The following is a 24,465-nucleotide window of genomic DNA, read 5'->3' as shown; positions in this document are numbered from 1 at the left end:
TAGTACACAATATGTGCTGTATAGTATAGTGTTTTGTATTAAGTACACAATAAATCAATTTACTTTTGAACAGGAAACTTTCAAAGCATTTTCATGATGAATTCATTGCTTTACAACTGCAATGTCTATCAGCCACTTGCTCTTTGCTAGTGTCTCTGCAGGCTCCAACGTGTCAGTGGCCCATTTGGAAAAGGAGCGTTTTATTGACTCAGCCCTTCTGCCTCAGGTCATTTCCAGTCAGGTGGAGTGCTGCTATCTTCTCATTTGAAAGACAATCTGAGATTCTGTTTGCTGTTTTACACGTCAATGGAAGCCTTTCAAAAGCAAGAGGCTGCTTTTAGTCTGTGTCAAACTCGGCACTCTCTTGAGAAGTGTCTGTGTGCTTTAGAGCTGCCACTCCTGCTCCTCCTCCACCCTGCATCAATATATCAGAAGTCATCCTTCAACACATGCAGTTTCGTTCTTGAATGTAGAATTTGTTTAATATCTATTGTTCAGTTTTTAATCTCGCTCTTTGTGTAGGCAGTGTGTAAGGTGCGTATCCTGTCTATTCTCTGGGGGGTTTCTCAGATAACTGCAGTGGGCTAAGTGATCAGCTGGAGGTCTCAGCCATCTGTTTCTTCATTGCAGTCCAAAGAGACGGATGATCAATGGTGATCAGGCAGCAGATGACACTCCCAATCAGACAAAGGGAACATTTTACATGACAGTGCTCTTGTCCCTTTGTAAAAAAGGCCATACTGGAAAAATCAACAAACATCCTCTTGAAGATATACTTTAGGTTAGTTGTTCTTCACCAGCAAACCTCAATCTACCTCAAAAGACAAAAGAAAGACATTTATATCTGGTCTTGAGTGGTTTAGTCTAAACACTTAAAGGTTGTTTTCCAGTCTGGAAGCCAAGTCAAGCCTGAGACAACATTATGAGAAACCCATGCTCAGTTGAAGATGATGGTAGCCCCAGTTTGAATGCAGACAGATTGTAGCTCTTGACAGGATACATACCAGATGTGACACATTTACTGAAGCACTAGCTCAAACTAACAATGTTTATAAAGCCAATGTCCAATTATTGAGGAGTTGTTATTCTCTGGTTTTTATATTCAGACATTATATAAACACAGATTAGTTTAATTATTAGTATTTTTTACCCCCACCAAATGTTGTAACAAGTTAGTGAGCAATTACAAGAAAGGGACATTTACTTAATGGTATTTCATCATTTGATTCTTTTTTGTTTGTTTTTGTTTCATGCTCCTGAAAAATTATAATACATCACACAAGTCTGCTGAATTGTTATCTTTTCCATATTACTTCTTATAGAGCACAAACACACAATTACATACAGACTGATACATTATATTTTCATGCAGGAGCAGTCTGGTGACCTTTGCTGTACAGCTGTGGGCTTCCTTTGATGTTCTGATGTCACTGGCAGCATTATTGACTTATCACCATTGGCTCTGTGCTGTAGGTATGACGTAAAGGAAGGCGTATCAGAACAGCTGCATGGGTAAAGTCAATATAAAAATAGAGGAAATTGATTGTCCGCTTGCGTTTTCAGTCAGTGTTGCGGCCAACTGAAACATGAAATATATTTCCTGGATTTAATATTGTTGGCTTTGTTATGGAAATGTTTTAAAGACTCCATATAATGCATTCTTTTGTGACTCCAGTTTTGTAGAAGCTGTAATATTTATTTACCATACTTTTTAATGTGTGATTAGGTTAACATTATGTAAAGCATTTTGAATATAAGATTACTTTCAACGTTGCAGAAAACACAAACTCATCTGCTTGAAAAAGAATGAACCTTTATCCACCATTTTGCATTTTTGTCCAGTGTATCTGAAGTAAACTCGATGCATACCTGTAAGTACACCAATGTACTACACATACAGAAGTCAGCAGCATCACTGTCATATGTTTAAATGAGAATTGCTGCTTGACTGTAAATCTCGGGCTATAGGACTTAACTAGGACATAAGATCTCAGTGAAAAGTAACCAAATTGTCTACAAAGAGAAAGCAAATGGATGCTTAAAGAGATTAAGATGAAAAAATGATCTAAAAGACCACACAGATCCTCCATCTGCCTCCCCTAAAGCTCACTTTGAAGCCCTGCAAAGGCAAAGAGTTGCCTTTGATGAAACAGGCCTCTAGCCACAGCAGGCTGTAAAAATGTTTCCACTGTTGGGATTCTAGCCAGATAATGAAGCTGAGGCAGGAGCGTGCCTCAGCAGTGCTATTTCTTGTAGCAGACTGCAGGGAAGAGGAGGAGGACTTATCAAGGTTTCTCTACTAATCCTAGCTTCCTGCCTCCAAAAAATGCCCCATTGTCTTAAAGGGCAAGATTCAAAACTCACGTTATGATTTCACGCCAAATGCAATGACCTCTGCAACATGACCAGCATTTGTGCTCCCTGAAGAGAATCACAATCAAATTGAGATTCATTTTGCTTCCTTATCAAGTTCACTGGCTGAACTTCCTCTGGCTACACTACATTCCCATGCCCTCACGTATATCTGCAGTTGGGGGCGTCTATTTTTGGGTTCCATCAATCAGTAGTCCTTGTTATCCTAGGAGAGTTTATTGTGCATCAGGTCCTGCGTTCTTAAACTGCCCCAGCGAGGTCTCTTCATTTTCTGGTTATCCTGAAAATATTACTCATTTGTTAACTGTAAGAAGGGAAAAAATTGAAGTCTGTGAACACAAAGTTGTGAGCAAATAAAAAAAATGAAACTAACAAAGTTAGTTTAAAAAATAGTATGACACTTTGCAGCATATTTAAGAAGACTCCGTTTTTCTAAACAAACTATAGAAAGAAACTATGTATTTATATTCTCCAATATACTTTGTGAGATTGTTTGTTTGTGGATCCAGACAGTATTGAGCCTGAGTGGACTTTTGTTTCAGGCCTTGTCAGAGCTTTTGACCTTTTGATAATGTAATTCTATAAAGTGAACTGTACAGCCAATGACTAGCAGAGTGACTGAAAGGTCATTATTTACTTTAAGACTAATGCTATTCAGAACAATATTTATCATTGCAAAGGGAGTGATGCAAATGCAGGTATTTTATAAGAATATCCCAGTGTTTCTATGATCATACAGAATAAATCAAAATGATTTAATTATGTTATTATGACCAAGACGTTTTTTACCAGAATGTAACTGTTTTGTTTACCCTGAATTTGCATAGCAGACATGTGAGTTATGTTGTAATTAAGTCAACAGACACATGTTCTGTGTCAAATTCATATCTAGTCCTGTCTAAGGGTTTTAGGACTAGAAAGTGTGTTTTTGTGCCCATGTCTTTCTATTTTTGAGAAAAGTAGTTTCAGTTAAAAACCAGAGTTGTGAGGACAATTTGGCCAGTAGTATCAACTTTAAAAGGCAATTTGAAGGTTAAGACTTGGTTTTAAGGTTAAGGTTAGAAGTGGGTTTAGTTTCAGTTCAGGGTAAAGGGTTGGGTTAAGGCATTTAGTTGTTATCGTTAAGGTTAGTGTAAGGGGTTATGGAATGCATTTATGAGTGTCCTCACAAGGATATAAAGACCAATGCGTTTGTGTGTGTGTGTGTGTGTGTGTGTGTGTGTGTGTGTGTGTGTGTGTGTGTGTGTGTGTGTGTGTGTGTGTGTGTGTGTGTGTGTGTGTGTGTGTTTGATACGTGGCTTATGTTTGTGATGAGATTATTGTCATTTTTTCCTGGAAGCCTTTACTGTCTACACTATTTTTCAGGAAGAGCAAAGGAGCTTGCCTGGCTTCCTGTCAACAGCAGGAAGCAGCCTGAAGTTTTGTCTGTTAGTGTCAGATGTGGGGAACTTCATATTTTAACAGGCCAGATATGGAGAGACATTTTTTAACATGTAGAGAATCAATTAAAGCCAGAATTACTGATAGAAGGTTTGGGTTTACTATAAAGAATGTAGTCTCATGTCAAAAATACAGTGTACATTTTATGAAGGACAATCGAAGCATTTTGAATTTCAACAGGACTTTAACAAGAAAGAATTGAAGTAATAAAGTAAGAGCATAACATGAGGTGTGTAGCTGTTACATAAGAAGCATAACATTAATGAAATGTGATGGGTGTAGTGGTGAAGTGAAAGGCAGTTTAAAAGCTCTAAATGTCATTGTGTTTTTTTATTGTTTCAGAGAGACCAGCTGTGTCGTGTTTTAGGGGGAAGTTCAAAGCCCTATTTATATTGCGGACTATGATATGTGGACATCAGATCAGAGTTCTGGCTGTCCTCCAATAACAGAGTAGACAGAATATAAACTTATATGTCCCCCAGTGTGACTTTATTCCAGTCAGGCTCATGAAGTGGCCGTTTGTCTCATGCTCGTCATCTGAAAAGAAGCTCTTTGTTTCGCTACCACCCAGATTCCTGATTCCCATCTCTGCTTTATGTCCGAACCGTCCTACTGATCTTCAGACACCCAATGCAATAGAACAGTGCTTGAAGAATAATACACACTTATAGCCAAGAATAAATAAGTAAAAAAGGTCTTTCTCAAGGGAGATCAACTTGTCAAGTAGTGGAATATGTTGTGTCTCTTTGTCACTGTGTGGTTACCTTTAAAAAAATGTATGTTCAGTGCCAGATGTGTCAAAAAAATGTTTTTTAATGCATGTAGGCTTTTTCCACACAAAAATCACAACCTGGACTCTCCAACCTTAAGACCAAACTGATCATGTGCAGCTGTGATTAGACACCAAGTAGCATTTAGCAGGGATTTGTCAATTGCTCTTGTTGTTAACATAAGGAACTGAACAGGTGACCTCTTAGACAATAATTCTACGCTCTAACCTCAAGACAACCTTGCCCGATATTAATTGGTTTGACTAACGTGTGTATATGTACGTAGACTTGTATGTAACACAAGTATAGTAGTTCTTGCTCTCAATTGGGCTTTGTACAACACCCATCTTGAACGTACTCTAAAAACAGTGGAGACATGTGGTTTCACTCCATAGAGATGCAGTGATTAGTCTATTAATTGACTAGTCATATTCAAAAGACAATTAATCAGCAACTATTTAAATGAATGAGTCAATGTGTCAATTTTCAAGCAGAAAATACAAAATATATCCTGGTTCCAGCTTCTTAGTGAGGCTTTTGTTTAACATTGTATTAGTCAGACCAAAAAAAGCATTTAGAGATGTAATTTTACGCTCTGTGAAATTGTGATTGACATTTTTCATTTTTTGACCCCATAGATGACCAATGACCAATTGATAATGAAAATAGAAAAATCCTTATCTCTGCTAATACATTACAGAGTAAAGAGAATTGCCCGTGGGCTCTCAATAAGACAGATTTTGTGTTTTTTTCCCCACACTGCTCCATTTGCTCAGATGTCAATCTAAGAGGAAAACAATAACTCTTTGATTTATATTTCTTTAATTTCCCCATAGATAACTGTTTTTTGTTGGAGCATTTTAGTGTTTTATTGTTCCATGACAAAAAGATAGTTGTACTTGTGGGAAGCATTTGTAATTGTTTCCAGCAGCCAGTTTGGTTCCAGCGTTCTTGCTTATTTTTTCTACCCTGCTATAGTGGTGAACACTTGACGTCACTCTACATACATACTGATGGGGTAGTTGATTGGCTTCAGGTTCCTGCCACAGTTGTGCGACAGATATGAGAGAGGGGAAGGGAGTGGAGGTAGTAAAAATAGCCTGCATGCCTGCTTTGCATTGTGTAAAATCAGCATGTACAGTACACACAAAAGCACTCAACTCTGGCATGGGACCTCTGAAGGAGTTCTATTTTTATGTTCAACAATGACTTTGCATTTGCAAGATTTAAAAACTCTTTTCTGGTAAATGTGAATTTCAAGCTCTAGTTCTGCTGTGCCGGTGGGACATTTGGGGTTGTACTGATAATTCTGCAAAAAACATTAAAGGAGTTAAAATATCCAGGGATAAGATGTTCATCTTTTCTAACAAAATGTGCTTTGTCTAAAAACTGGGACAAAGGACCTAGACACCGAGTCAGACTTGAGGAGAGGTATGCTTCGAGTGTGTCTCTATAACCCCAAACCCCATAAGTGGTGGGAGTAGTGAGGGCTAGTCGAAAAGTTCCCCTTGGCTGCTGGAGCAGAGATAATTGGACCCAGGTTTAGCTGGAGCTTTGGTATTCACATCTCGAGCCAAGTTTTGGTCTTCACAACTTCTCTTACCAGACGGCAGGGTCGTCTAACTAAGTGACATATTTTGACATATTTTCTGCATTTGAGGAATCCTGAAGTATTTCAGGTCAGGTGATGTTTTGCTCTTGTCTTATATGCGTAGATTATTATATTTGTAATAAACATGTGGTGTCATGTGATGATCAATGTATGCCCAGTGACAGCAGTGTTTGTGTGTAGGGGGTTAAATTGATCTGTCTGGGTTTTAGGACCCTTTATTCTGTCTTTGTTTTGAGGTCAAAGGTCGATCCTATAGGAATAGTGACTTAAAGGATGCCGGGTTGCTGCGGGGTCACCGGTCCTAAAATCTGATCTCATGAGATGTGAGGGGTATGACGGTGGAGCTGAAGTGTGACTCTAACCCTGAGGCAGGGCAAAGATATGTGACTTAACTGTTTGTGAAGTTTTCTCAATGAATGAACGTGTTTGTTAAGCTTCATTTAGACTCACAAGACTCTCATCACGTTTCTCTTGTCATATGGTCTTGATTTATCAAATGCATTTTAGGTACTGACTGAAAAACACCATGCTTTTGTTTTTATGTGTTATCCTGCAATGTAAAACCACACCGTCACAGCAGAATTCCTCTCAATGTTTCTTACATACATGTTAAACTGCAGCATGAGAACATTTACACTATACATTCTCCAATCAAAGAAGAAAGAAAGTCTTTCAGTGCTACAGATACATTTTATCTAGTACAAAAAATAGGACAAGAAATGATTTTTTTCTGCTGATGAACTATCAGTGAAAGAGGACAGCTGCTATTATAGACCAAAATTCCCCCATTTAAACAGTTTAAGTCTTTTCATGCAACCAGATTTCAAGTGTGTCTCTTTAACATAAAATAAAAAAAGAACTATGGGAAATTCAGAGAGAGCTCAGACTTTGATGTGTAGTCTGGCAAGGTGTCTGGAAAAATTCCTCTGTTGTTATTTCACTGCCTAGAGCACCACATTTATATTCACAAAGTTGCATGTCTTATTAGCAGGTCTACATTCTCGATACACTAATACCATCTTGACTCTGCACTCACATGTTATGTGCATTGATTTTTAATTAGCACAGGATGATTGTAAAACTGAGAAATAAGTAGGTCTCGTAGGTGAAGTCACTTCATAGTGTATGAAGAAGCACGTTCTTGACCTCATTGTAGGCTGTTTGAGTCTAAGCTGAAGCTTTCCGAGAGCTGCTGATTGTTCTCAGCTGCTTTATAACACAGTGATGAAAAATGCAGCCTCTCTTGTTATGGTCCCAAACATTTTTTGCACATCTCTCACAGCAAGTTGCGCTTCATCTGTCAACTTTGTCTGCGGTTGTCTATGTGTGTGTGTGTGTGTGTGTGTGTGTGTGTGTGTGTGGGGTGTATGTAACTTGTCTATCGGCAGGTTGCAGGAAAGAAATACACCCAGTGGGATCACTTGATTGTTGATGGCAGAGGCAGCGGTCAGCAGGAAATGACCTTGGGAGATCTGTTCCACTATGTCAAGGTACAGCCTCCTTATTCCTCCGAGCAAGGAAACACACACCTTTCTTCACACCCGCTTCCATTGAATGCATATTTTATCCATGTTTTCTTTTTCCTTAAACCTGTTCACCTTCCTCCGGTGCACACAATGGTCATTGTTTTAAATGATTGGCCACTTTACACCTACCATTCACAACTTTAGAACTTTCTTGTGATGGCTAGACAATGATTGGAACCCTTTTCTCAATTCATATGTCTTCTACTGGCATGTTCATCCATGTTCTTATTGCAAGAAAACCCATCAAAATTAGATTTTTAGTGCTTTCCTTTAGCCACAAATGAGTTAATATAACATTGATGTTCTCGTGCCAGTGAAAGAGACTCATAAGCTTAATTAATGTTTAGTTTATTTTACTCTCACTTTGATCCCAATAAATTCACAATAAATGTAATTAATCCCAAATGTATTCAAAAAGTCTGTTGCTTATCCCCTTACAACCTAGATTGTGTTATTGATAGGTAAATTGAGGCATTTTGAATCAACTGTACAAAATCTTGTGTTGCAGATTACAAAATACACACTAACAAAGTTGCACACAGATCAGGCTTCAAGTTTATTTAATTGCCATTCCAACCATATCCATAAAATACACATACAGCAGAATATGTTGTTCCTCCCTGTGATGAAAAGATGTTAAGACTGTTTCAGTTTCATCTTATGTCTGTGTTATAATGTTGGCAGGTGAGATGAGTGTAAACCTGATTTAATGTCTTTACCTCCTTGATATTCCAGCTTTTTCTGACCTTTCTGTGCTAGTTAAATTATCTCAGCAGTTGAGGATAAACAGGAAAAACCCTAGTTCCTTGCAGCCTTGACTTTGTTGCATTTCAACTTTGTCTTTAGTTTAGTTTCTTACTTTCTCAAACTTATCATCAATAACAGAAGACAACAGCAACACATGATACTCATTGTCTCATCTACTGTGATGAATGCCAAGCAGTCACTTCCACCATCACATTGTATCATTATTAATCGTGTTTTTTAATGCCCTGAAAAGACATTTGGTAAATTGATTCTGCTGGAGTTTGTTTTGAGGATGCAAAGGGAAAATAAACTGGCAAGTGTTCTTATTTGCTCCCCATTTTGTTTAACCTTTGCCTGGCCAGGGTTGCCTGGTTTGTTTGTGGAGACATTGCAAATCTTCCTGAACTGCTGAAGTTGTATGAGGCAACAGATCACTGTCAGACCTTTATTTCTGCTGACCGCTTACTTTGTAGAAATGTACTCTACATGATGCATGCAGGCATACTCCATCCTCATCTCTCTTTCTTATGTTTTGTTGAACTGCAAATGTAATTGAATTATTTGTCTCTGTGCAGGAAAAATATGGCTTGACTGTCTGCAGCCTCTTCTATGGACCTGCTATCTTGTACAATGGTCATAAAGAGAGGCTCACGCAGAGGTATGTCCAGATAAGACAAAGATATGGTACAGTTTTACAAATGGCTGCACACAGCACGTAACCCTGCACACACAATGACAATAAGCAACGTCCCTTTGTTTGTTTAGAGGCTAATGGCAGGATGAGGTGTTTCCTCTGAGCGCGTGAGGAGAGAGCCTGTTGACACACACACACACACACTCTCATGCATCACTGAACACTGATGATTGAGATTACTCCTCCTCAGGTTTCTTTCTGTTTGTTGTGAACGAGAGTTAGAGATAAATTAGTGTGAACATTTTTTTTCCTGCATCTGAGAAGCCACGTTGTTCAGGCCTGTTCAGCACTGTAGAGTTTCATACAGCCTAGTTTCATAAGCCCCAGGGTGTAAGAAATGAATCAGCTGTCTAGTGCAGTGAACTCTCCTCATCAATTAAAGAAGTGAGTCAGAGCTGAACATTGACCCTCAGGGATGTTTTCACTCCAGTAAGAGGAAGAGAAGGTTATAAATCAGGTTCAACTTTACAGTTATATAGGTAATAATTCCTTGAGTTAATTGAAATATTATTAGTCATACTCTTTCTTAATTCTTGCCGTTATCATGTTCATCTTAGAGCAAACTGTGTGCAAGTCCTTTGCTGCTTTGAATGCTGAAGTCTCTCGGGAGCTGGTGTTGGTGTTGTGGTTAGATATGGGGGAAAGGGGCAGAGTGCTGGCCATGTGGACAGCAGGCCCTACATGACAAATGCCCCCTCCAGTAGTTACTTCCTGTGCCTCTAGCTTCCTGTGTTGGGCATGTGCAGGGGGAACTAAAACACAGATAACATGAACATTAATTTAAAGGCTTTAAATATTATATGTATTTGTTCCAAATCCCATGAAAAGATGAAAACCAACAATGCTTTAGTCAATTATCTATGCTTTCTGACCTCTACTCTGCCTGTGGCTCTCAGCCAACAAAACCCATTTGCTCCTCCTGAAGATTTTTTATTTTTTTACAAATAAGTCATGAATATATACTCAAAAAAAGGCCAAATAATTTCACGAAACATCTTTACGCTGCAGTTTTTAGCAAATGTCCCTCAAAGAGAATTAAATTATGCATTTGTTGGGGAATATTTTTGGCTTCACATTAATACACACTTAGTGAACTAGTATATTCAGCAGCAGGCTTTTCTAAGTGAAATTTATTTTTGACAATTATGGAGGTCTATGGCACAGAAGAATAAGATATATCAGGATCAATACTTGAATGGTTTTAGCCTTTGAATGGAGTTTGTTGATAATAATAATAGGCACATTTTGAAAGATTCTTGTCTCCTAGCAGGATATTTATGATACATTTTAGAAGCTAAATTAATTTAAATGTAGATTATAATGAATTCACACATGTTATATGGATGTTTTTTTCATTCATACTGTCCTACTGGACTGTTTATTTATATATATTTTACTTTTTTGCAGTGTGTCTGATGTGGTGAAGATGGTAATGAAAGCAGACATCCCTCCACACAAGAAAATGTTGGACCTAACCCCTTCATTTACTGAAGATGAAGACTGTGAGACAGTCCCAACTATCAGATACCTGCTCTTGTGATGCCATCAACATCAAGTCTTCTCGAGTGAACAGGCATCGCATGGAAGTGTTTCTAACTGATGAAGCAAATCCAGCATTCCTGGAACATCATGTTTAAAAAATGCTTTAGCTGTCTTTTAATTAGATTGAAGTTTTTTTTTTTTTTCGTTATCTCTTTATATATTCTTTTCCTTTCATTCCACAAATGCTTTTGCATAAATACACTGGAACACTCTGATATTTTTTTTTTTACTGGTAATCACACTGATGATGTAAAATGAATAATTCCACAATCACACTAACAATTTCGCCCACCCTTAGCCATGTCCCAAAATTACTTTTTTGATATCCACTTCCTCATTTGGGTTTTTTTTTTGTCATTTTGTTATATGGCAAAAGAGGAACCTTGGCAATCTGTAATTTCCTTTGAATTATCAACGCAAAGTTCTGTTTTCTAACTTTTGGTTTTGATTTACCTTTAAATTGTGTCTTTTTGAGATGTCAGGCTAAGAGGCTATATAGATGCTTGCCAGGGCATATGGATTAGATGATCTAGCCCTGCTGGGGCAGTGCTGGACATGTTTCAAGGTCTTATTCAGGTCAGGCAGGGTATAATGTTGAAGTGATGCAGGCAGGAAAGGCAGTTGGCACAGTAGGTACAGTATTTTAAAGATTTGGGGTGCTCTGAAATCTAGATACAGCTGTCTTGTGTAAATCCCTCTGCATGCACAAGTGCACTCCCCTCCCTCCCTCTCTGAAGAATCCCTGAAATGGTTGGATGGAGAAGCTGGACTCGTCTACAAGGCCTGCCCTCAGATGGCTTTGGTGCATGCCCAAGTACTTGGGAGTGTCTTATTATACAGAACCATCTCTACAATCTTTACTGCAGCGACTTACTGATATACTTCCACTGTGTAACTGGGCCTGCATTTGATGGATGCTGTTTGTGATTACATTCTGTTTAAACAATAACACAATAAATTGGTGTCTATGAGGAACCATGTTATATCTGTGTACTTCACTAAGAGACTTCAGTTCCTATACCTCACCACACCCTGTTTTACATCATCATCATCATCATCATCATCATCATCATTTACTGGGTTTATAAAGCTTTGGTGCGTTTTCTGTGTGACTTGAGATGTGTATATTGAGTTCATCCTTTGCAACTGCCTAAGTACAAACTGATTAAACTGACATAACACAAAGAGTGACACTGCACTGGAGTTAATGGCAGTATACATGCCACAGTTTTGTGAAAAACAATGACAGACTTAGTTAGACAGCAAACATTCATTAAATACAAAAAACTTTATTTCAGAAGAATTGACATTGTGGACAAAACCCAATTATGAAAATGGAATAATCTTAAATATGTGTCAAAAGTTTGGTCCATAGTTACCGCCTCACTCAAATGTATCCAATGATATCATTGCATATGATGGGTTGTCGGCTGCCCGTCTTCATGAGAGCAGTGAACTGGTAGAAGTCACTATCTAGTTCATGTAAGCCTGTGTGTGATTGGTGAAAGAAAGGTTTAAGAGCCTGGAGTCCCACTGGGCATGACATCCGTTTTGTAGCCTCTGCAGCTCTACTGACCCTCGTGGAGTCTGCTGGCCTTTGCCTCACCTCCACACTTTTAGACATCCCTGCCAGTCTCCTGCGCATGTTGACCAAAATGTCTTTGGCAAGACGCCGGCCTGCACTGGGCTTTAGTTCTGCTGGCTCAGGACACTCTGGTAGGTCCATCCAGTTCTTTATTAGGTCAGCAAAGCTGTTGTCCCCCAGAACCAGAGGCTGTCTGTTCCTGCTGCGGCTCAGCAGTGATGTTGTCCAGTCCTCTGGGTCACTGGCCTCAAAAGAGGTCCAGCGCTCCAGGCAAGCGTCCGAGGTTGATTTGGGCCGGACACGGCCAGAAGGTCCCCTGTTTGTGCGGAGGCAGGCAGAAGAAGAGACTCGCACATTTCTGGTTCTCCTTAGCACTACACCTTCATCTTGCCAAGAGGCCTCAGAGTAACCCGAGTCAAAGTCCAGACTCTTTTCACTGCTGGGGGAGCCTTGTGCCAAACGCTCATGCTCTTCCTCCTCCTCCAAGTGGCTGGTCAGACAGCAGGCAGAGTCGTAGGTGCTGGCTTCACTGGCTTCAGATCTACGTAGACGAGTGAGTCTTTCCTGCTGTGCCCTCTGTTTACAAAGCCGTGTTACAGCGAAGGACCGAACACACGGTTCACTCAGTGGCCTTGGCCTGCTTATCTGCTTCAGGTCCTGCAAGGATCTCATCATGTACTGCATTTGGTCTCGGAGGCAGTCAGTGGAATCTCTTAAACACAGCTACACAAATAGAAAAAGAGAATACTTAGAGGTGCACTCGGAATTTAGATAAAGTCTACTTCAGAACAACACTTCTGTCAAAACAACATAAAATTAAAAAAATTATGGCCGACTAGTGCTGTAGTGAGGCTGTCTTCCAACATATCCCATCATGCCCTGGCCAGTCTAGCTGAAGCTTACAAACTGAACAGTTCCCCGTATTATTTCCAGAACTGGGCCAATAAGATTTTTACCAGCTGAGATCACTCCGCTCTATGGCCGTATAACAAGTGAGGCATTCCTGACAAACCTCAGAGCAGCTTTATGGAGACCATCCCATGCAGTATGATCCCAGAAAATGAAAAAGTCAGACCTCTGAGAACAGGATGCACATTTTATACTGGCATACTCTCCATGCTTCCTCAAGCTAGAGGGGAAGTTTGAACAAAGTATAACTGAAACGTGGAGGAGTGCAGAGCCACATATCCTCTTTGGACTCCTCTAACTCACAGGATGTTGACTGGTCTGTTTATATAAAGCCGGAGCAAGATATTGGAATTACAAAATGATCATGTATCATTATGAATCACACCATCATCCAGTCTTTGGATAAACTAGAATCAATTAAATCCAATTGATGCAACATTGCTACAGTTTCATCTACATCACATGATCTTTATGAAAATTAAGCAACAAAATATTTCAATCTTATCAAACTTTCCTTTGGCAGAGAAAACTTTTTTTTTTAAATCATACACTTAAGTCAGTTTTTAGTCATTTAAGTTTGTTTGTTAAACTTCTCTCTGTCCTGCCAAGGTTTGGCTCAGGGTAGTGAGGACACCACAATGCCATGATGTTATCACAGCTGTGGGTGCTGAACCATTTGGCCCCTGTGGGAGACTTATCTGACATACAGAGACATCCTCAGTGGGACTCTGTGGACAGTTTGTGCCATTTAAAATGCCCTGTTCTCCTTGGCTGCCTTCACACAACAGGGGGAAGTGATTCATCCAGTTGTATGCTGTCAGCAAGGACACTTTAGTTTGAATTAACTGCTACTTGGGGAATTAAAGTAGTAGCTAGGTCCAAAAACTTTTCAAAGAACAATCATGAAAGGAAAAACATTGAGAGACAGTACAAAAATGTACATTGCCTTGAGAAAAAAAGGGGGGAAACAAAACACTTTTAATAGTTTTGTGCAAAGCATCCAAAAAGCTGTGGAAAGGGGAAACATTTAACATTGCTTAAGTATGTGTCTGCAGTAAAGTTATAATCCCTGTTAATTGTTTCTGCAACAAAAAAACAACAGATGAGTTATCTTTATATTTTACATTTTAGAGACATAGTTACTATTATATAGTAATAGTATCAACACTCACCTTTGCATTTGCTGTTAAACCGATCCGAGCACAATCAACAACTTCACATATATACAGTTTGTCAGAGGTGATGTGTCTCTGTGTCCTCCCTCCTCTGAACCAGATGAAGGTCTGCACGCGGACTTTGACGATGCTGAGCTTTTGACTGCAGCAAATCAGTGCAGCGCGTCAAAAAAATCAGCCAATAGCAAGTCGCTTGAAACAAGATCCCTCCTGGTGTAATTAGAGGGTCTTACTGTACTACATGGCACCGGACTGGACAATCAAGAGTTTGAGTTGGATTAAAATATATTAAACAAACACATTTAACTAATTTTGACATTTTTTCATTTGCCTTTAGCCTCCAACATTTTAAATCCTATTTTTTTTTAAAAATTCAATATAACCATTTTATCCAGGAACTATTAAATGTTTGAAATCACCAGTAATTATAATTCTACTCATCAAATGATTAATTTATAATTTGACACAATTTCTCACTTTAGTTTCAGAATATTAAACTTCAAAGCTTGACTTGGACTACTGCTGTGACTGCATACATGTGCTGATTTACTGAAAACTACATGTCGCCACCTTGTGGATCTTTGTATACAACACCTTCCGCATTGCCATTCTTGATCGTCTTTGCATATAATCATTTTCACACCCTTTATTATGTTACAGACTGTTGCATCTCTTGAATAGTGCCAATGCATACGGTCCATTCACCATTCTTTTTCGTAATGGGTCTTTTGAAATGCAAAGATGGGACTGCGCTCAAGGTAAATTCTCATTTGAATTTGCAGATGAGCAGACCATTCATGACTGCACCACCTCACCTCACCTCACCTCTTTGGATGTTAACAACACTTTGTATTGTAGAATTCAGCCAAGTGTAGTGATAGGAGAAGTCCTCAGATCCTAAACTTAAGTTAGAGTAGCATTGAAACAATGTAAAAATATCATGATACAAGTAAAAGTTCTAGCCTATATTCAAAATCATACTTACAGAAGTGTTATCTTCAAAATATTAAAAGTATTTGAAGTAAAATTACTCGAGTGATGACTGATATGTGACATCTTTTATACTTCTTGTTTACCAGTGTAATATAGTGGTTACTACTAATCAGGGTAAGGCGTCACAAAAGATGTGAGATTGTGAGATGATTCAAGGGGCAGGAAAGAAGAAAAAACAAAGGTCTGCTTTACTAATTTGTATTCAATGTTTAGACTTTGCTCAAAGACTCATAGACACTGTTTTTTCTGTGTGAGCCATGGGGAGTTAAACATGATCCATTCTTGGTAAACTCTGAAACACTTATGCAATGCCAGTGCAGCCTTTTCTCTAAATCAATGTACCACAACTCATTGTCTTAAAAGTCTTAACCATGGGATCCGGATATGTGACAAAACAGTCTTAACTCATGGTCCACAACATTCTTCATGACTTAATGTTTCTATTTTTCTTTTTATATTCCCTTTTGTTAATTTTTCATTGAGCATTGGTCCAGACTAATATGCTTTTAGTGCATTTTCTTTCAACACATCACACACTATAGAATAGAAGATCATGTGACTAAACTTTTATTTACATTTAATAAGTGACTAACTTTTATCTTAATATCAATGAACGAGCATCATCCATTTGTCTCAGTGTTGTTGTGCATTAAATGATGTATTATGTGAACTGAAGTAGAGTAGAAATAGCCCTAATTCACACTCTGAAGATAGCATACCTCTAAAGAACAAGTGTAAACAGATATCAAGGCACAAACATATGTAAAAAGACTCAGAATGAACAAATTGTACAGAACAATCCATGTTAGGAAAAGACATAACCACTTAAAAATCTTGCAGATATCTTAAAAGTGACACATAGCAATTTTTGTTTTGTTTCGTTAAAGAAGTTACTTAAGGAATGTAATTGAGTTTGTTGAGGGTACAGGCTAATCTATGGACAGTCATGCAGAACAATGCACTATAGTACAACTGTGAATATTGATTCTGTGTAAACATTGTACAAAAACACATTTTCCTTTCATACATTTCCATTCTCCATGCTTGTTTTTTTTCTTCTAAAAAATAAGCTCTGTGCAGTCAAAGGTTTCATAAAATGCAACATTAGTTAACATAAGTTAATATGATTTTTTATAAAAATGTGTTTTTTGTACTGTATCCTCTTGTTAAACTTCGAAGGAAAAATTGAAAGAAAAATTGAAACCTAAAAAACAAACCAAAAAAAGCAAGTGGTTCTAAAACTGCAGATTCAATTTACGGATATTAAAGATGAAAAATACTTTTAATTCAGTGTATTTTCTTTTGTTATTTGCAATGATGAGATAATGACTTATTAGTATGATATGTTGCACTCTTCCAACAATTATTTTCTACTTAAGCCAGTCGGCTAATATAATTTGTGTTACAAATCTAATATAAAAACTGCAATTCTGTGGTGAGTGTCCTTGATTGTTAAAGGTTCTTGTCCAATTAGGGGATCCTTGGTCAAACATCTATTGACAGGCACTCAGCATGAATGAGAGCCCCTGATCAAGAGCAGTAAGAAATACATATATTAAGAAAATTATAACACATTATACAGGGAATGTGATGGTTGCAAATCAGTGATTGTTGAAGTTCTTTCAGGTTTCCCCTCTAGGAATCAAGTCTGTTATGGTTTTCATTATGAAAAGCAGTAATCATCTCATGGCTGGTGCAGTCTGTGTGCGTCGGGAACTGTCCTGCATGAAAAGAGAGATGACAAACAAACATAGCACCTTTAGATGAATACAATATGAAGGACCTGTTGTTCCACTGTTTTAAGTTACCAGCACTTGACTTCATATTTCCTTATCCATCCTGCTGAGTCTGTTCCTCAGCAATGAAATTGCAAACACTTGGATCAGTTTACATTAAACTTGCCAGACACAACACGTAGTGTAATAGGAATAAAGGATGGGTTCATTTGGTTTCTCACTATACCCTGTGGTATTTAGTCATGCAGAATTTTTGTTTTCATTTGCTAAGGTTTTGGGACGTCATATTATATATATAGTCACTATTTTTGGAGTATCAATTTGTATGTGGTGATCATAGTGATGCCATTTGAAAAAATTGAATCCGACAGAATCATGCCTGGCTCTGTGAGACTAGTCCGTAGGTGGTGTGATAAATGCATGATGTTGTTTTCAATATCCACACTGTAGCCAGATTTATGCCCACACATGCTAAATATATGCAGGAATGGAAGTCAGACCACATTAGGCAGTGGATTTTGATACTGAATCCGACCTGGGAGCAAGCACCTGACAGCTAATGTGACCTGGCAGGTTGCACTGAAAAGACAAGTGTCATGACCACAACCACAGTCAGTTTGTTGACAGTCCACTACAAGTTGTGCTGTAAGAAAGAAACACTGTAAGCAATTCTACAGGGTGCATTATTCTTTCCTGTTTACTATTCCAAAAACTACACATGATAAAATTAGTATGTAATTAAAATGAACTAACCATCCAAAATTAAAGTGACTAGAAGTTTTCATTTTTTTCTTTTTGGATAGCAGTCATCTGTGAGTAAGTTAGGGCTGCAATTTATATTTATTTTCATTATGTATTAATTTGCAGATTATTTTATTTGTCGTTTAGTCTATATAATACCAGAAAATGCTATTTTCATTGGAATTTTCTAGCGCTCAAGTTGACATATTGCTTCCTTAATAACCACAAACTGTCCAAAATATTTTGACTTTGCTTTTATGGAAGGATAAGAAAATCATTCAATATTTACACTGGATAAGCTATACATTTTATTATTAATGCATCAAAATCAATAAGATTAACTAATTATTAAAATTGTTACTAAATTTGATCCATCAATTCATTTCAGCTGGAGATTGAATACAAGTATACAGAGTATTACTTAATATACTGTGTCTTCTGAGCTGAAAGAGATGTCAGTCATCATATACTGGGTAAGATGATCAATAGGCCACCTAAATGACATAAAGGCTGATCAGGATTATGCTTTACAGTAACACCCAGACGTCCCCTCCAACCTACCTTTAGAAAAGACCACAGTCTTTCAGGTTGTTCTTAATAATGACGTCAGTGACTGCGTCAAAGACAAACTGCACGTTCTTGGTGTCAGTGGCACAGGTGAAGTGGGTGTAGATCTCCTTGGTGTCCTTTTTCTTGTTCAGGTCCTCAAACTTGGTCTGGATGTAACTAGCTGCTTCATCAAACTTGTTGGCTCCTAGGGGAAAAAAAGATTTTGAATCACATCATTAGACTGCAGCCACAGAAACCTGTACTGTGGATGTTTAACTAATAAAGCATTGCTCTAAGATGAAGTATGGCCCCTGATAGTCCACTGCGTACCTGTGTATTCTGGGTAGCAGATGGCAAGAGGGCTGCGGGTAATCTTTTCCTCAAATAGATCCTTCTTGTTCAGAAAGAGGATGATGGAGGTCTCTGTGAACCACTTGTTGTTGCAGATGGAGTCAAACAGCTTCATGCTTTCATGCATTCGATTCTAAAGAGAAGCACAATTGGTCATGCCTTATGGTCTCTACCAAGGTGCAGCAACACATCACAGCTACCACCAGGGGTCAATGTTGTTTAATATTTAAAATGAGAGGAATAACTAGTGCAGAGGGAGTTCTTCATGGCATCATTTGGCCAAGTCTCTCCTGAGCACTTGCTGTAAATTTATAAGCAGTTCAAGAAATTGGGGTTAAATGGTTCAATTCACTTGAAGAATTAGCTATTAGTACTTTAATTACATAATTATACTCTATTGGCTCAACTGTAAAAGGATTATTAAAGTAAACTGAGACAATTTTACCACCTGGAGCTCACTATTATTAAGCCATAACAAGGAAGGATGGGCAATTTTAAATACCTTGCAAAGGCTTAAAATCAAAACTACCCTTTACTAAAAAGGAGCCAGATAGCAGATTTATGAAGCTAGTAAAGTTATATCATCCATGCAGATGAAGACACTCATACCAGAGGGCGATGTTTTTGCTCCTTACCATCTCCTCATCCTCAGCCAGCACCAGGTCATAAGCACTCAGTGCAACGCAGAAGATAATGGCTGTGACTCCTTCAAAACAGTGAATCCACTTCTTTCTCTCTGAGCGTTGGCCTCCTACATCAAACATTCTGCAAGGGAGATGAAGCACAAGAGATACATTATGTGTTTGTGTGTGTGTGGTAGGGAGATAGAGGTCACTGTGAAAGACAGTAAAGAGAGGCTAATGGAAAACAGAGCGTTGAAGAGGACATTTCAGGAAGAATAACAGTAAAGAAGGAAGGAAGGAAGAAGGGAAGGAAGGAGAAAGTTAGGATGACATTCCATCCCTGGATGTACATTAAGATTTCATGAGGTTGCTCTCAGAACAAAAGTGCAGAGGACCTGGAGAGGTATCCGTCAGATATCTGATAAAAGGCTAGTGGGTCAGTGCAGCCTACAAGAGGCAGGCCTCTATATTCAGAACAAAGCACTGGCTCATGGGGAAACTGAGCACTATGATCAAAGCTGTTAAAGGTGTGAGCAAAACCCTACAGACAGATGAGGTGATAACAGTACACCACATCCAGGATAACTGCCATATTTTGATCATGCAGAGGACACACATTAGATTTAGTAGTAATGGACCCTCAAGAACTGGCATCTTGACAAATCTAAATTAAGCAACTGAGGACATTTATCTGTATCTCAGTATTTCCTTTCCGCACTTATTATGGCAAACAGGGCAGAATTATAAAAATGACTTTCTTTTTATTGATTTCCTCCATGTATTATTCAGGCCAAATATTGAGGTTGTGGCAGGAGGTAAATATCGCAGAGTTTATCAGGAAACAGGTCACGCCAGAGCCATGTGGCTGCTGCTGCCTTGCTTCCATATATCCCACTAGCTCTGCGTGTTACCCCTCTCACTGGGGTACTATATAGTATAGTAGCATTGCAACAACTCCATTTCCTCTGCATTCGTTCCAGTAGCTCATTTCTCATTAGGTTGCCCTGATGAGAAGATTTTTTCTGGAAAGAGGCAAATATCGCTGCATTTCACAAAATATGAATGGATCAGAATCAATAATGATGTACTGTCATTTGTACTCAAAAACAGCAACGACTTAACCAAAGGAAAATTTTTATTTTTGCTGACCCTCTCTAGGCACTAATGTTTTTAATGTGCCCACTTTGTGTGTGACCCTTGTCCCAGTCTGTAGTTTGGGAGATAAGGATAAATCAAGGCCCTGTCAGATGGTTCTATCGACATGACCAAAGTTATTTACATTTATTGTCGATGTGAGCTGGGTTACCACAGAAGTACGTCGAGTCTCAACTACCACCTGCTGGCCAAGCGTACAGCTGATACAGAGAGCCCTCCTCCCACTCGCCAAAGGCAGACCACACTAGATAGTTTACAACGGAGTGTGAGGTTAGTCAAAGTTACATTGTATGAGATTATTTATTTGAAATATAAAGGATCCAGGGAATGATATTTACAAGTTTAAAGTTGGACACTACATTGTGTTAGTATTACTAATGTTACATTTAGGTCAATATGCCCATTTTTTGTTTCATGTTTGGCTTGAGTTTGTCATGTTATGCTTTCAGCATATTTTTTAAGCATGCAGTAGAGTATTTCATTGTTCTGGATTGTTTCAATAATAATAAACTTTTGCATTAAGCAAGCATATGTGTCCTCTCCCATATTAATAAGAGTATTAAAAAAATATCCCTTTAAAATACATTTAGAACAAATAAAAAAAATTGCGATTAATTTGTGATGAATCACGATTTAACTCATGACAATCATGCGATGAATTGCGATTAAATATTGTAATCGATTGACAGCCCTAATATATACTCTTCCATAGCAGAAACTGGATATCTGTCTGCTACAGTATAGCTCCTGTTGTCAAATGTTTAAACACTCACTATATATCTCACACATCCTCTATTACGAGACATATCCATACATCCATTACTATCCCACACAAGTGCTCAGGCTGGGTCAGAGCATGTTTTATGTAAGACTTACTGTACCATGGAGGACATACTCAAATGTTAGCATTAAATAAGGCTCTGGTTTTATTGAGTGAAAGCACGGTGGGCAGGATCTAATTTATTTACTCAGCTCTCAGTGCAATCGTGATAATTGCACTTTTAATTTGCTGATATAATTTGGCTTCTGAGTAGCTGAGTTGCACATTTCAAGCCAGGAAGGTCAGGTGCCCTTTTGATGCAATTAATGTTGAGACCATAATTAAGTTGACCTATTTCCGTTAAACAAGGTAGATGGCCAGCTTTCATTATGGATTTGTTTTGGTGTTTAAGAGCAGGGGTGCAAGATGCTGACACTGTAATGTCAGTGTGATGTTACTGTTTGCACTTGACAAGCAAAAAAACATTTGTGATTATAAAAAGCTTGCTTGGTGACTACAATTACAGACTTGTATTTGCCCTGTTACTTTAAAGGAATAGTTAAACATTTTGTAAAATACACATATTTGTTCTCTTTTTGGTGGTGTGCACATGCATTTGATTAATATCAATTTCCTCAACTCACTCCTGGAAGGAAAGCAAATAAACATATGGATGAGTTGCTAGATGAGATTTTGTTTTCTGTTTTTTACTTTATTTTTGTTTCCAAAGTATCTGAAGTCTATAAATACAGCTATGATGTCAGTGCTATATGGCCTTACTTGAAGTGCAGTTCCTTGAAAGTGAAATGAGTCTCCACAATGCCTGTGGTCTTGACCCGGGTTCGCAGCACATCCTGCTGGGTGGGGATGTAATCAGCTTTAGCTATCCTCTCCAGGTCATTCAGGTAACTAACAGAGACAGAGAGGGGGAGAGAGAGGAGAGAGAGACATCACGATTTCAGTATGATTTGCAACCTGCAAGAGAGAGAGAGATGAACACACAGCTCACTGATGTACTTGTGGTGCATTAGCATCAAAAACAGTCACATTTTACTGAACTACTTTGAACCGTAGGGGATTCTAGCAATTTTGTGAACTTTCTGTGGAGTGAGTCACATTCTGCTGCATTCGTTAAACAGACTGCTAAATTCCACTTGACAGCGTTTCATTAGACAGTTTAAGTGCCTTTAAGAGATTGTGCTAAGTCGTGTCTTATAATAATGAAGTTATGACAAAATACATTGCACGGGTAATAAATTGGTTGTTAGCCATCCAAAGTTGCAGCTGTGAATTGTGGTTAGGAAAGTCAGGTTTAATCAAGCCTGACTTGAGGCTGTAACTGCTATTGACTGTTGGTTATGTTTCACCGCCATTTGTTTCTGTTGCTGTTGCTGTTGTCCTTCTCGTTCCTTGTGCAGGACTTGTGCAGTTTACAATGGTAGATTTATCACTCGAATTTTGCTGTCATTTTTGACACAATGATTTCACAGAGGAAAAGTAGATGAAAACAGGCTTTTAATTTTTAGTCGGTGACCATTAATTTTGTTTCCTGAACTGCTGACAGTATATTTTATTGTACTGTCATAGCACCTTCTTTTTTAGTGTTGCAGCTAGCTGCAGGTAACCATATTACAAACAGCACAGTATAGAGACAATTTAAGTTCTGATATAATGCTTAGCCAAGCTATTGGTGGACAATTTATCAGTTTCTTGTTTCTTCAGCTCTTTAGCCCTCTTTTCCTGTGCTGTTGATGGCTGTTTGGCTCAGCGCCACTCTCCCAAAGGTTATATTCCTGAGATGCTTCATCAAGCCACAGTAAGCAGATACAGCAGATACAGTATTTGCTCCTTTGCTCTTTTTAGTTCCCCCTTCTTTTCTGACAGACTGTTGGTCAGTAGGGGAGTGTGGATGCATATTTGCCATGCTTGATACAGCCTGCCCTACTTACACACGCATTGCATCATCATCCAAGGCCAACTGGGAGCTTTAGTGGCCCAGCTAACCTATGCCTCACAGACAAAAAGAGATACATCATTTCACTTGTACAGATATCACTATTCATGTATGTTATGTCCTGACAAACTCAGACTTACTGAAGGGAATAATAAAATAATGGTTGATTAAACATTTTGTCTCATTATAGCACCCATTACAAAATATTTCCACTTAGTCAAATGGGATGATAGAATAATTATGAATATATCACACAATACAACATGTCAGTATATTGCACAGCTGCAATGCTAATATTTTCAACTTGTTCCAAATTACACAATCACCTGTCACCTGGGTGTTTATTATCACATCTTAGTTCTCAAAGTTTACTTGGAGGCAAATTTTCCTTGAAGTAAACACAGTCTAATTTTTTCACCCCTGAAGACATACTATTCTATGCTTTGCTTATCAAGTTACAATATTAAAGAATCAAACCCAGAGATTAAGAAATAATCACTAAATAGAAGTTATTGCTATTATCTTTCCAGTCTCTAAAGCTCCCCAGGGAAGGCAAATACAAGTTTACCACTGCAGAGCATATGAAAGAAGATGAGAGGATGGCATCATTATATCCATCACAACACCTAAGGAACAGCCGTTTCCCTAATGGCAGCAATATTCGACAGACTTTATAAGACACAAACATGAAATTAATCAACATAACCATCAGCCAAATGCAAACAAATATCAAAATCTATCTCAATGTCACTCTCCTGTGTTGTTATTGCGATTTTCATCTTATTTTCTAATATGACTGACAAACAGGTGTGCAGGAAGATAAAATGAGCACATTTTAAGAGAGGTTCATCTCTTTGCCACTTTCATATTTATAGTGGTGAAACGTATAATGGGAAGAGGATATGTAGAGATAACATTGGTAATGGCAGTCTGGATGTCACAAAAGTGAGTAGAAAATCATGGACTTAATCAACCCTGCACATCATGGCTAGAGGGCATTACACTTTGTCGCAATGGAGTCATTTTCAAAATACAAATGTGCATTTGATTCGTAAGTAGGGCCCAACTGATACTAGCCTTTTGGTACCAATGCCAATACTGATATTGGGGAGTAAACATACATACATAAACACACTTTTTTTTGCAATGATCCGTAAAATGTGGTTATCAAACACTTCAGCCAATAATATCAGCAGACCGATATATCACTCGGGTTCTATTAAGTTGGAT

At 38.3% G+C, this 24,465-nt stretch overlaps 3 protein-coding genes across 4 annotated transcripts in view; 1 reads left to right on the top strand and 2 right to left on the bottom strand.

The window, feature by feature from the left end:
• uba7 (ubiquitin-like modifier activating enzyme 7) overlaps window positions 1-11,770 on the top strand; it is a 34,410-nt gene extending 22,640 nt beyond the window's left edge. Inside the window, exons 22-24 of the mRNA XM_062415398.1 lie at window positions 7,584-7,685; window positions 9,044-9,126; window positions 10,570-11,770. Coding sequence (XP_062271382.1) covers window positions 7,584-7,685; window positions 9,044-9,126; window positions 10,570-10,702 — 318 coding nt within the window. The 3' untranslated portion in view covers window positions 10,703-11,770. The remainder of the gene's footprint in view (window positions 1-7,583; window positions 7,686-9,043; window positions 9,127-10,569) is intronic.
• A 255-nt stretch (window positions 11,771-12,025) lies between these two features.
• LOC134006136 (PAK4-inhibitor inka2-like) lies at window positions 12,026-14,982 on the bottom strand. Its single transcript, XM_062445228.1, has 3 exons — window positions 14,924-14,982; window positions 14,371-14,515; window positions 12,026-13,012 (listed from the first exon to the last, which is right to left on the bottom strand). Exons 1-3 carry the CDS (start codon window positions 14,980-14,982, stop codon window positions 12,092-12,094), a joined length of 1,125 nt encoding a protein of 374 aa, XP_062301212.1. The 3' UTR covers window positions 12,026-12,091.
• A 935-nt stretch (window positions 14,983-15,917) lies between these two features.
• Window positions 15,918-24,465, bottom strand: part of gnai2b (guanine nucleotide binding protein (G protein), alpha inhibiting activity polypeptide 2b) — a 43,085-nt gene continuing 34,537 nt past the window's right edge. For both annotated transcript variants that reach the window (XM_062442547.1, XM_062442555.1), the window contains 5 exons: window positions 22,062-22,190; window positions 19,379-19,508; window positions 18,723-18,876; window positions 18,405-18,597; window positions 15,918-17,087 (listed from right to left, as the gene is read on the bottom strand). In XM_062442547.1, coding sequence (XP_062298531.1) covers window positions 18,407-18,597; window positions 18,723-18,876; window positions 19,379-19,508; window positions 22,062-22,190 — 604 coding nt within the window. In that variant the 3' untranslated portion in view covers window positions 15,918-17,087; window positions 18,405-18,406. The remainder of the gene's footprint in view (window positions 17,088-18,404; window positions 18,598-18,722; window positions 18,877-19,378; window positions 19,509-22,061; window positions 22,191-24,465) is intronic.

The sequence above is a fragment of the Scomber scombrus genome, chromosome 3 (genome assembly GCF_963691925.1).
Source record: "Scomber scombrus chromosome 3, fScoSco1.1, whole genome shotgun sequence".
NCBI lineage: Eukaryota > Metazoa > Chordata > Actinopteri > Scombriformes > Scombridae > Scomber > Scomber scombrus.
The sequence above is the reverse complement of the archived record's forward strand: the minus strand, read 5'-3'. Positions and strand labels throughout refer to the sequence as shown.

Excerpts from the sequence above, each read along its gene's own strand:
- LOC134006136 (XM_062445228.1), bottom strand. The coding sequence starts at position 14,982 with ATGGCAATGCGGAAGGTGTTGTATACAAAGATCCACAAGGTGGCGACA. Across the intron at positions 14,516-14,923 it reads GTGGCGACATGTAGTTTTCA|TCAAAAGCTCAGCATCGTCA; the intron begins GTAAATCAGCAC and ends GATTTGCTGCAG. Across the intron at positions 13,013-14,370 it reads GTTTAACAGCAAATGCAAAG|CTGTGTTTAAGAGATTCCAC; the intron begins GTGAGTGTTGAT and ends CTATTTGTGTAG.